The sequence below is a fragment of the Kwoniella shandongensis genome, chromosome 10 (assembly GCF_008629635.2).
Source record: "Kwoniella shandongensis chromosome 10, complete sequence".
Taxonomy (NCBI): Eukaryota; Fungi; Basidiomycota; class Tremellomycetes; order Tremellales; family Cryptococcaceae; genus Kwoniella; species Kwoniella shandongensis.
In genome coordinates this window covers 48,515-59,523 of record NC_089296.1, presented here as the reverse complement: position 1 = coordinate 59,523, position 11,009 = coordinate 48,515, and the positions used below count along the sequence as shown (strand labels likewise).

Below are 11,009 nucleotides of genomic sequence, written 5' to 3'. Positions count from 1 at the left end.
GGCTGCATCGCTGCATCTCCCTCTCACTCCCCTCTCACCGCACCCTCAAACACCGCAGCCAGCGTGCAGTGTTTACCACTAACTCTCAGTCGCCAAGATCAGTGAGTGTCTTGGAATCTCACAGTGTATGTATGTATGCATGTATCCCTTCCCTCTTCAGGAATAGTGTAACGACGACGACGCAGCCAGAGCAAAGGTCGGCTATATGTACATACTTTGGAATGTTATACCATCGTCGTACCGTACGTAGCATAGCATAGCATTATTCTGACGCATTGTATAGTGTGTGCCGGAATGCATTAGAGTGTTTTTTTTTTTTGGTGTTGTAATTCAGGGTTTATCTTCTGATTAGGGGCTGAGGCGGGTTGTATTTTGCACGCGAAGCGACGGGTTCACCTCTGTTAGATCCTACCCATTCTCCCCTTTCCTGACCTGTGTGACCTGTTGTGCGTTTTGCTTTTCAACCCGTTCACCTCGAATCAATCCTTTGCTACACTTCATCCTCTTTCACTTTTCTCTTTGACTCTCATTCCTCTTCTTCTTCTTCGACAAATCACCACCCCATCGACACGTGAGCACGGTATCTGTGCTTAGGGGTCTTTGTAACGACGCGGAGGACTACGAACTGGGTTCTTTATAAGGCGGCGACTACGACCACGACGACTACTACGAAAGGAGGTTATATAGATTGTTCACTCTTTTTTTTCGTCGGTCAACCAGCATCGATCATCTGTAGAAACGAACGAATAGGATATACCAATCGCTGTAGCTTAGTCTGATAGGAGAATCACATTCAAAGGAAAGAGGACGTCTCTGTAGGTGAGTGAGCTTCTGCCATCGCGTTGGAAAACACCGCTTTGTTGGACTTTGGACGCGGGTCACTTGGCGATTGGTTCTGTTCCGTTTCATCGCTCCCTTTCTTCTTCCCGTCGCATCCATCTGCCATCTCAGTCAAGCGTGGACAACATTCCATTTGCTTTTGCTGTCTCGACGTCTCATCGCGCTCTTGTCCGTCACACCGACTTTTGCACGATGTCACCGATCTAACGCACACTCCCGCAGCATCTCCCATCTCCCATCATGTCCTACCCCAACCCCCCTCCTGGGCCCAAACATCAACCCTCATCCTACTCCAGTGGCTCATCCGACCCCTTCAACGCGCAAGCCAACCAACTTCCTTACGACAATCAACCACAATTCGCTGGCGGTGGGGCATATGCCCACCCCAACGCTCTCAACCCCGGTGCTGGTGGTGCGGGCGTAGCTCCTCCTGGACAAGGCGGACAATACGCTCCGTACTACGACAATGAGCCAGAGATGGGCGGGCGCTTTGAGGGCGGTGGTATGGGCAGAGAGACTTGGGCAAGTGAGAGTGGATGGAGTCAGGGTGGTGAGTTTGGCTAGGAATAGGCTTTCCGGACAATGCTGACGTCGCGTGTTAGATGGCAACTACGCCTCGTCCGACTACCACGGTCAGCCTGGCTATCTCCCTTCTCGTGCTTCTACCCCTACATTTACCGAGGGCAGCAAGGACGGACACCGTCCCCGCGAGCCATACGTGAGTAGATCGTTGAGCTGTACGGCCGCCGTTCTGACCCTGTCTTTTAAGCCCGCCTGGACCACCGAGGCAAACATCCCCTTGTCCAAGGAAGAGATCGAAGACGTTCTCATTGATCTCGCCAACAAGTTTGGTTTCCAAAAAGGTGTGTGCGGCCACATGCACTGCGAAAGACCCCGCTGACATAGCCCTTCAGACTCCTCACGAAACGTCTACGACTTCCTCATGATCCAACTCGACTCCCGAGCTTCCCGAATGTCCCCCAACCAGGCCCTTCTCACTCTTCACGCCGACTATATCGGTGGAGAACACGCCAACTACAGAAAATGGTACTTTGCTGCGCAGCTCGATCTTGACGACGCGATCGGTGCGGTACAGAACCCCGGTCTCTCACGAGTACGATCGGTCGCGCGACGAGGAAAGGGTGCCAAGGGAAAGACAGCGCCTGCGACTGCTCAGGAGAAATCCCTCGACTCGGCAACCAGTCGATGGAGAACTGCAATGAACAATATGTCTCAATATGACCGACTTCGACAGGTCGCCCTTTATCTTCTCTGTTGGGGCGAAGCTGCTCAGGTCCGATTCATGCCGGAATGCTTGTGCTTCATCTTCAAGTGTGCGGATGACTACTACCGTTCGCCCGAGTGTCAGAACCGAGTGGAAGCTGTCCCCGAGGGTCTTTACTTGCGAGCGGTTGTCAAGCCGCTTTACAAGTTCTTGAGAGATCAAGGATACGAAGTGGTGGATGGAAAGTTCTTGCGACGAGAGCGAGACCACGACGAGATCATAGGTTACGACGATGTCAACCAGTTGTTCTGGTACCCTGAGGGTGTCAGCAAGATCGTGTTGACCGACAAAACTCGACTGGTCGACATCCCCCCCGCTCAACGATTCATGAAGTTTGACCGAATCGACTGGAACAAGGTCTTCTTCAAGACTTATCTCGAAAAGCGATCGTTCTTCCACTTGTTGGTCAACTTCAACCGTATCTGGGTCCTGCATATCTCCGTCTTCTGGTTCTACACTGCTTACAACGCTCCGTCTATCTACTCTGTTCGAGGCTCGACCAAATCGACCACTCCCATGGCTTGGTCCATGTCCGGTTTGGGTGGTGCGGTCGCAACTCTTATCATGATCGCGGCGACACTCGCAGAGTTCAGCTACATCCCTACTACCTGGAACAACACCTCGCATCTTACCCGAAGGCTGGTATTCCTCCTCGTCATTTTGGCTATCACCGGTGGACCGTCAATCTATATTGCCTTCTGGAACCAAAATGGTCAAGTCTCGCTCATCCTCGGTATCGTACAATTCTTCTGTTCCGTCGTCGCAACCGCTGCCTTTGCCACGCTACCTTCCGGTCGAATGTTCGGTGATCGAGTTGCTGGAAAGAGTCGAAAGTATCTCGCGAACCAGACCTTTACCGCCTCGTACCCCCGTCTCAGCAGGAGCAGTCGAATGGCTTCGTTCTTGCTTTGGTTCCTCGTCTTCGGCTGTAAATTCACCGAGTCTTACTTCTTCTTGACTTTGTCTTTCCGTGACCCCATCAAGGTCATGGTGGGCATGAAGGTCCAGAACTGTAACGACAAGTACTTTGGCTCCGGACTCTGTACCAACCAACCGGCATTCGCCTTGACCGTCATGTTCGTCATGGATTTGACCCTCTTCTTCCTCGACACGTTCTTGTGGTATGTCATCTGGAACACCGTCTTCTCGATCGCAAGGAGTTTCTCTCTCGGTATGAGTATCTGGACTCCCTGGAAGGATATCTTTGCCAGATTGCCGAAGAGAATCTACGCAAAGATCTTGGCCACTGCGGATATGGAGGTGAAATATAAACCGAAGGTCTTGGTATCTCAAGTCTGGAACGCTGTCATCATCTCAATGTACCGAGAACACTTGCTCTCCATCGAGCATGTTCAAAAGTTGCTCTACCACCAAGTACAATCCGACCAACCCGGCAAACGAACCCTTCGAGCTCCTGCATTCTTCATCTCCCAAGGCGACAAGGGGGCCAAGACCGAATTTTTCCCCAAGGGCAGTGAAGCGGAACGACGTATCTCTTTCTTCGCTCAATCGCTCACCACTGCCATTCCCGAGCCTATCCCTGTCGAGGCTATGCCCACTTTCACCGTTCTCGTTCCTCACTACTCGGAGAAGATCTTGCTTTCACTCAGAGAGATTATCCGAGAGGAGGACCAGAACACACGAGTTACCCTGCTCGAGTACCTCAAGCAACTTCACCCGATCGAATGGGACAACTTTGTGCGAGACACCAAGATCTTGGCGGAGGAATCGAACATGTTCAACGGAACCAACCCCTTCAGCGGAGACGAAAAGGCCGAGGCGAAGAAGGCGGACGATATTCCCTTCTACACGATCGGTTTCAAATCTGCTGCTCCCGAATACACCCTCCGAACTCGAATCTGGGCTTCGCTCCGTGCTCAAACCCTTTACCGTACTGTCTCTGGTTTCATGAACTACTCCAAGGCTATCAAGCTTCTCTACCGAGTCGAGAACCCTGAGGTCGTCCAGCTCTTTGGCGGAAACACCGATCAACTCGAACGAGAGCTCGAGCGAATGGCCAGACGAAAGTTCAAGTTCGTCGTGTCTATGCAACGGTACTCCAAGTTCAACAAGGAAGAGCATGAGAACGCCGAGTTCTTGCTCCGAGCATACCCCGATCTGCAAATCGCCTACCTTGACGAGGAGCCTCCCAGGAAGGACGGTGGTGAATCGAGAATTTTCTCTGCTCTTGTCGACGGACACTCTGAGATCTTGCCCAACGGACGACGAAGGCCTAAGTTCAGGATCGAACTCCCTGGTAACCCCATTCTCGGTGACGGTAAATCGGATAACCAGAACCACGCCATTGTCTTCTACCGAGGTGAATATCTCCAGCTCATCGATGCGAACCAGGACAACTATCTGGAAGAGTGTCTGAAGATCCGAAATGTTCTTGGCGAGTTTGAAGAGTTCCGAGTTAGTCAACACTCCCCCTACGCACCCAACGGTCACGCCGACTTTGCGAAATTCCCCGTCGCCATTCTCGGTGCCCGAGAGTACATTTTCTCGGAGAACATTGGTATCCTTGGTGACATTGCTGCTGGAAAGGAACAAACATTCGGTACCCTTGCTGCGAGGTCGTTGTCGTTCATTGGAGGAAAGCTCCATTATGGTCATGTGAGTGTGGTCCTTTATTGAACAAAGTCTTCATGCTGACCCTGCCATAGCCCGATTTCCTCAACGCTATTTACATGAACACCCGTGGTGGTGTATCCAAAGCTCAAAAGGGTCTCCACTTGAACGAAGATATCTACGCCGGTATGATGGCCTTTGGTCGAGGAGGTCGAATCAAGCACTCCGAATACTACCAATGTGGTAAAGGTCGAGATCTCGGTTTCGGTACCATTCTCAATTTCCAGACCAAGATCGGTACCGGTATGGGTGAACAAATGCTTTCACGAGAGTATTACTACCTTGGAACGCAACTGCCCATCGACAGGTTCTTGACTTTCTACTACGGTCACCCTGGTTTCCACATCAACAACATTCTCGTCATGATGTCGGTTCAAGTCTTCATGCTTGCATTGGTCTTCCTCGGTACCCTCAACAAGCAACTCATCGTTTGCAAGTACTCGTCTGCTGGTGATATCCTTCCTGGACAGAGTGGTTGTTACAACCTCCAACCGGTGTTCAAGTGGATCAAGCGATGTATCATTTCGATCTTCATCGTGTTCTGGATTGCCTTTGTTCCTCTCTTCGTGCAAGGTGAGTGCGGTGAGATTGGTAGTTGTGCCCCGCTGACCCCTTGCAGAACTTACCGAGCGAGGTACTGGTCGAGCCATCCTTCGACTCTGCAAGCACTTCTTGTCTCTCTCGCCCGTCTTCGAAGTCTTCTCCACTCAGATCTACATGCACTCGATCTTGAACGATTTGACTTTCGGTGGAGCTAGATACATTGCGACTGGTCGTGGTTTCGCTACCACCCGTATCTCCTTCAGTATCCTATAGTGAGTTTGTGCTCCCTTCGGCCAAACAATCCCCGCTAACAACACACTCCCGCAGCTCTCGATTCGCTGGACCCTCCATCTACATCGGTATGAGAACCCTCGTCCTCCTGCTCTACGTCACCTTGAGTGTCTGGGTCCCTCACTTGATCTACTTCTGGATCACTGTGGTTGGTCTTTGTATCGCGCCCTTCCTCTTCAACCCCCATCAGTTCTCGTTCGTCGACTTTATTATCGACTACCGAGAGTTCCTCCGATGGATGTCTCGAGGTAACTCGCGAACTCATGCCAACTCCTGGGTCGGTTATTGTCGACTATCTCGAACTCGAATCACCGGTTTCAAGCGAAAGAGGTTGGGTCTTCCTTCCGAGAAGCTGTCGAGTGATGTCCCTCGTGCCCCCTGGAAGGCTATCTTGATCGGCGAGATCATCGGTCCTATCTGTCTCGCCATCCTTTTCGTTGTCTGTTACCTTTTCGTCAAGTCTTTCGCTGTGAACGGCAAGACTTCGCCTGGTTTGCTTCGAATTGCCATTATCGCTCTTGGTCCTATCGTCTGGAACATGGCGTTCTTGATTACTCTCTTCTTGATCTCGGTCTTCCTTGGCCCCTGCGTGAGTCCATGCGTATGAGCTAATCCGAGAGCTGTACTGACCCAGCCTTCTAGTTGAACTCGCGAACCAACCAATTCGGTGCCAGTATGGCTGCGATCGCACACTTTGGTGCTGTTGTCGGTATGGTCGCATTCTTCGAATTCCTCTGGTTCCTGGAGCTTTGGGATATCTCCCACGCCGTCCTTGGTATCATTGCCGTCATCAGTGTGCAGAGGTGTATCTTCAAGATCCTCATCGCTGTGTTCCTGTCCCGAGAGTTCAAGCATGACGAGACGAACAGGGCTTGGTGGACTGTAAGTGTTTCGTTGTCAGAGGAGTCACACACGCTGACCTCCAAACGCAGGGTGTCTGGTTCAACCGAGGTCTTGGTGCGCATGCGCTCAGTCAACCGGCTCGAGAGTTTGTTGTCAAAACGATTGAAATGGGCTTGTACTCTGCCGACTTTATCGCTTGTCACTGTGAGTTGCGATTACGAGTCACAGGAGTTCGATTGCTGATACCCCCTTTCCCTCAGTGCTTCTCTTCTTCCTTACGATCCCTACCCTCATCCCTTACTTTGACCGAATACACGCGACCATGCTCTTCTGGCTTGCGCCGAGTCAACAGATCCGACCTCCTATCTACAGTTTCAGAGTGAGGAGTCAGCGAAGGAAGATTGTTTTCAAGTGTGAGTGTGGCGTGAATGCTCTCTGCCAGCTCATGCTGATGTTGTTGTACCTTTACAGACACAATTGTGTACTTTATCATCCAAGCGGTGTTCGTCGCTCTTATCCTCATCCCTCTACTCTTCAAGGGTGTCATCAACCTTACTCCCGATCAAGTACCTTTCGGAGCAGTGATCTAATCCAACCTACTTATTCTTTGACGACGAAAACGCATTTCCCATTCCCATTCTTTCTCCCTTTTACATTCTATTTTGCATGATATATATACGCGATGAACGACCACCTTTCTTTTGACCCCCTTTTATATCATTGGACATTTCAACTTCTTGACGTGTGCGTGTGATGAAAATGAAATATACCCGAGTGATGTTTAGAGTAGTGCATGCGGTGATGAACAACGTGTTATGACTGGGGCGGGCCGTTCGTGCAGCAGTTAGCAGGAGAGCAAAGGCTAGCATGAAGGATGAGCGGCCAATTCAGTAGAGTGTTGATGAGACGGGGTCTCCCTGATGAACTATGCTACTTTGCATTGCGATACTATGGATACAGGGGGTTGCGATCATATAAACAGACTTTCAAAGGTAGGAACAACGAAAAAAGCTACCAAGTCGGTGAATACAAGGTCCGAAGAATGTGCTACAACCGGGTTGATTGAAAGGCTAAGAAGACAAACATAGTGCGATATAATAGTCGAGAAGATGAAAACAACCGCTGGAGTTTCTGAAAGGTATGATGTATAGCAGGGTAACGATGATCATCCGGGAACAAAGGGGATGAATCGGATTTCCAGAGAGAGGGAGGGAGGGAGAGTGTCTCTCGGTGTCAATTGCTCATTGTCATGAATTGAGATGTCTAGCCAACGCTTTCTTCGCAGCCATCTTTTCCACTGCGCAAGGGAGAGGAGAGTATCAGCTCTGATATAGACACATCGCAAAGTCGCCAAGGAGTCTAGGCTGTCATTCATGGTAGGAAGGGAAGGGATCGGTGAAAAACGACGCTCTGGCACCGGTACTCACTACCACTGGGTTTGACACCGAACGATACGCTCTGTCTTCTCCTTTCAGCTTTTGAGGAGGATAATTTCGCTTGGATATAGAGTGAGTGCTATGAGGTGATGAAAGTGTATCAGCAAACCATGCGGCATCCTACCATCCATCCATCCCATCCAGCCAGCACATGAGTCATAACCCCGGCTAGAACTCTCTTCCTGGATTTTGGTTCCTGAACAGCCAGCACCTAATGTTCGTTTCTTCTCCTTCGTGTTTAAACGATACCCAGCGCGCCACTCACCGTATACGCGTATAGCTGTTCTCTATATCTGCTCATTGCTGATTCGCCTAAACCAGGACTCGAAGTTGTCGTCGATGCTGGCGTACTTACAACCTTCCCTCCTCCTCCTCCGCCTACTCCTCCTTCCTCTCCTGCACACTCATCTTCGTCATCTCCGCGGGTGGATGAGGGTGCGGAACTATCTGTGCCTTGTTCTGATAACGATAGGATCGACGTTGATGCTGGAGACGGTTGATGGATCGATGATGAAGAGAGAGAAGGTGGGGGAGAAGAGCTGGTCCTTGTAGTACTTGGAGGAGGTACGTTATCGTTATCGTTGGAACGTAAAGAGGTCGAGTCGAGTTGAGAGGTCAGATCGTCGATCGACTCTCCTTCTCCTCCATGTCTTTGAGTCGAGTCTGTACGTTGCGAAGGCGGAGGCGTGGGGACTGCCGAAGAAGGATGAGACGTTACAGTCTCAGCTCTCGGAGTCGGTACGTCCTCTTGTACGACTTTTGTCTGTTCGGTGGGTATGGATGGTCCACTCGGCTTGGTTATCGTTTTCGCGGATCTGGGTATGACAGGTAATGGTCCCGCTGAGCTCTGACCAGGAGGAACGTATGGCATTGTTATTGTCGTGTTCGTGCGGGAGGGTGAGTGAGACGGGAAAGAGGTGACGTGGATACAACAACGATAAATCACAAGCTTTGAGGATGTTCGGTACGATTGCAGTGTTGTATCGAGTGGTCTCGATTGTTGATGTCGTTGGGTCGAGTCTTGTTGAGTGGTAGAACGTTTACGATGAATGAGCTTTGTTGGAATGGATGATACACACAAGAATGGTCGAATGAGTTGCAGGTTGTACGAGATTGAGATCCACTGTTTGATTGACTGATTGGAACGAACACCTGGCGAGTTACCCTATGCCCTATGCCCCATTCCCACGAATGCCCTTAGATCACATTCTCATCACCTGTCCTCTCTCTCTCGACATGCCATCTGTTCCTCTTCCTCGTCCTTCGCATCACCATGCTGACTGCCTGCCACTTGGCCCCACAGCACCACCTTCCGGAGCTACAGTAGTACCACACACACACCCGCCAAGCGAGACGATGCACCCAATATAACGGCGCGTGACGTCACTTACGTCACTCGTCGGAGGCATATAACCCTAAATTACATTACAATCAATGCAGAAAGCGGCTCTAGTCGGTGATCGCGTGAGGGGGCATCCCTCCAACAATAAACCATTCCATAATCACAATCCCACGGATAAAAAGTCTACAACGGAAAATCGCACACCACATCCAGCATAGGTCAAATGCCAGCGGCTCACTCCCAGACTGCCACCAACCTAACTTCTATACTCTCTCTCGGCTTGACCAAGTCTGGGGCGATCCCCTCCTCATCTCCATCAACTTGCACCGCTACATGACCGCAATACAACACTTCGCCATTAACACCTTGGTCCGAGTCGTAGCATTTGAGCAGGATCACTTCGTCAGGCATCTGATGTCGGATATATGACCATTGTTGTGTTGATGAATGGTGGAGATCGTGACCTTCACCGTATTGGTGGGCGTGGGTACCGATGTCGCCTGGAGAGAGGGTTGTAGGGTCGAGCATCGCCAAAGGGGCGTTGGTAACGGGGCCTAGGAGGCAGAATCAGCATTGGTCTGGTATTGAACGGGTTCAGACAGCCAGAACCAAGACGAGATGCACGGCTATAGCGCCATGATCTATCCACTGCCTAACAAACTACTCACCATGCAGAGGTCGCCAGAGATTGACAATCTGAACACGTTTGAACTCTCCTGCCGGCTTACCCGCCGCTTTCCCACAAAGCTCAAAGCCCCATGCCTAGCACACGATCACAAGCATCAGCACGGAACCGTCACTGACCCTCATGACAAGTGTATAGCATACTCACCGCAGTTTGATCGATATGAGCGACCGCTGCGGGGGGCTGGATCCTGGTGGTTGGGACAAAATCCTTCTCTGGTCCTTTTTGTTTCTCGACAATCTTCTCTTTGATATCGGAGATGTTCCGACGGACGACGCTGTTCCATGCGATGACACGATCGCAACCAAGAACGGACTTGAGCACGCTGCGGATGGAGGATGATGGCGTCAGCTTAGGGTGGTCTCGCTACCTTGCAAGGTAGGATGTAGACTGGTAATCCCAGCCAGCAGGAAAGAGACTGGTACGGGCAAACGTGAAGACGCGACTCACTCTGCCGTCTCGCTCAAGTACTTGTCCGTCCCTTCTGTGCTCTCCAGCACGTCCAAATACTCGCTTTCATGTTTCATCACGGCATATCCTCTCTTCTTCAGCTGTTCCAAAGGGGGCACAACTACCCTGCCCTCCAACTCTGGTCGAAGGTCCGTCACTGGTATTCTGATCTTCTCGGTAGGTTTCGCACGACCCGCTTGCCATGTCAAGTACGATTCTTCGGACTCGGGCATGCGGGAGGGTGGGAGGGTGAAACCTATCACCGCGGTGAGCTGGGAGGAGGTGGAAGTAGGTGCGGGCATCGTGCTTGGTTATCGTCGAGTCTGATGTAAGATAGTAAGCTGATCTTTTTTGGTAACTGGTCGTAAGTGCAGTACGTTTTGTGCTACGCCAAGTCGTTGGAGACTCAGTGAATTGTATTTGACATCGCTTTTCAACTTTTACGATATCGGAATCACTTTCTCATGAACTCAGACCCATCGGCGCATTCCGTGAGCTATCCCACCCCGATCCGATTTGATAGGACGTGGGTGCTACAGTCCAATCTCCCCGAATGCCCACACGACTAAGCGAATGGCGACGAGACAAGCCGCCCACGAAGCTTACCTTTTGTCGCTATCCTGAGTGGAAAGCTAGAGCCAAAGCCTAACCACCACTATCGCA

At 51.0% G+C, this 11,009-nt stretch overlaps 3 protein-coding genes across 3 annotated transcripts; 1 reads left to right on the top strand and 2 right to left on the bottom strand.

The window, feature by feature from the left end:
• Positions 1–1,080: 1,080 nt before the first annotated feature.
• Positions 1,081–7,023, top strand: CI109_105433 (1,3-beta-glucan synthase component FKS1; the record flags this gene model as incomplete). Its single annotated transcript, XM_032003334.1, has 11 exons — positions 1,081–1,390; positions 1,443–1,558; positions 1,610–1,703; positions 1,755–4,741; positions 4,792–5,329; positions 5,376–5,571; positions 5,627–6,179; positions 6,233–6,472; positions 6,523–6,637; positions 6,694–6,846; positions 6,905–7,023. 11 exons carry the CDS (start codon positions 1,081–1,083, stop codon positions 7,021–7,023), a joined length of 5,421 nt encoding a protein of 1,806 aa, XP_031862192.1.
• A 657-nt stretch (positions 7,024–7,680) lies between these two features.
• CI109_105432 (uncharacterized protein) lies at positions 7,681–8,740 on the bottom strand (the record flags this gene model as incomplete). Its single annotated transcript, XM_032003333.1, has 3 exons — positions 7,681–7,730; positions 7,861–7,948; positions 8,135–8,740. The coding sequence occupies 3 exons, from the start codon at positions 8,738–8,740 to the stop codon at positions 7,681–7,683; spliced, it is 744 nt and encodes a 247-aa protein (XP_031862191.1).
• A 705-nt stretch (positions 8,741–9,445) lies between these two features.
• Positions 9,446–10,648, bottom strand: CI109_105431 (uncharacterized protein; the record flags this gene model as incomplete). The annotated part of the gene is made up of 4 exons (XM_032003332.1): positions 9,446–9,765; positions 9,880–9,973; positions 10,044–10,221; positions 10,347–10,648. The coding sequence occupies 4 exons, from the start codon at positions 10,646–10,648 to the stop codon at positions 9,446–9,448; spliced, it is 894 nt and encodes a 297-aa protein (XP_031862190.1).
• Between the last annotated feature and the right edge of the window lie 361 nt (positions 10,649–11,009).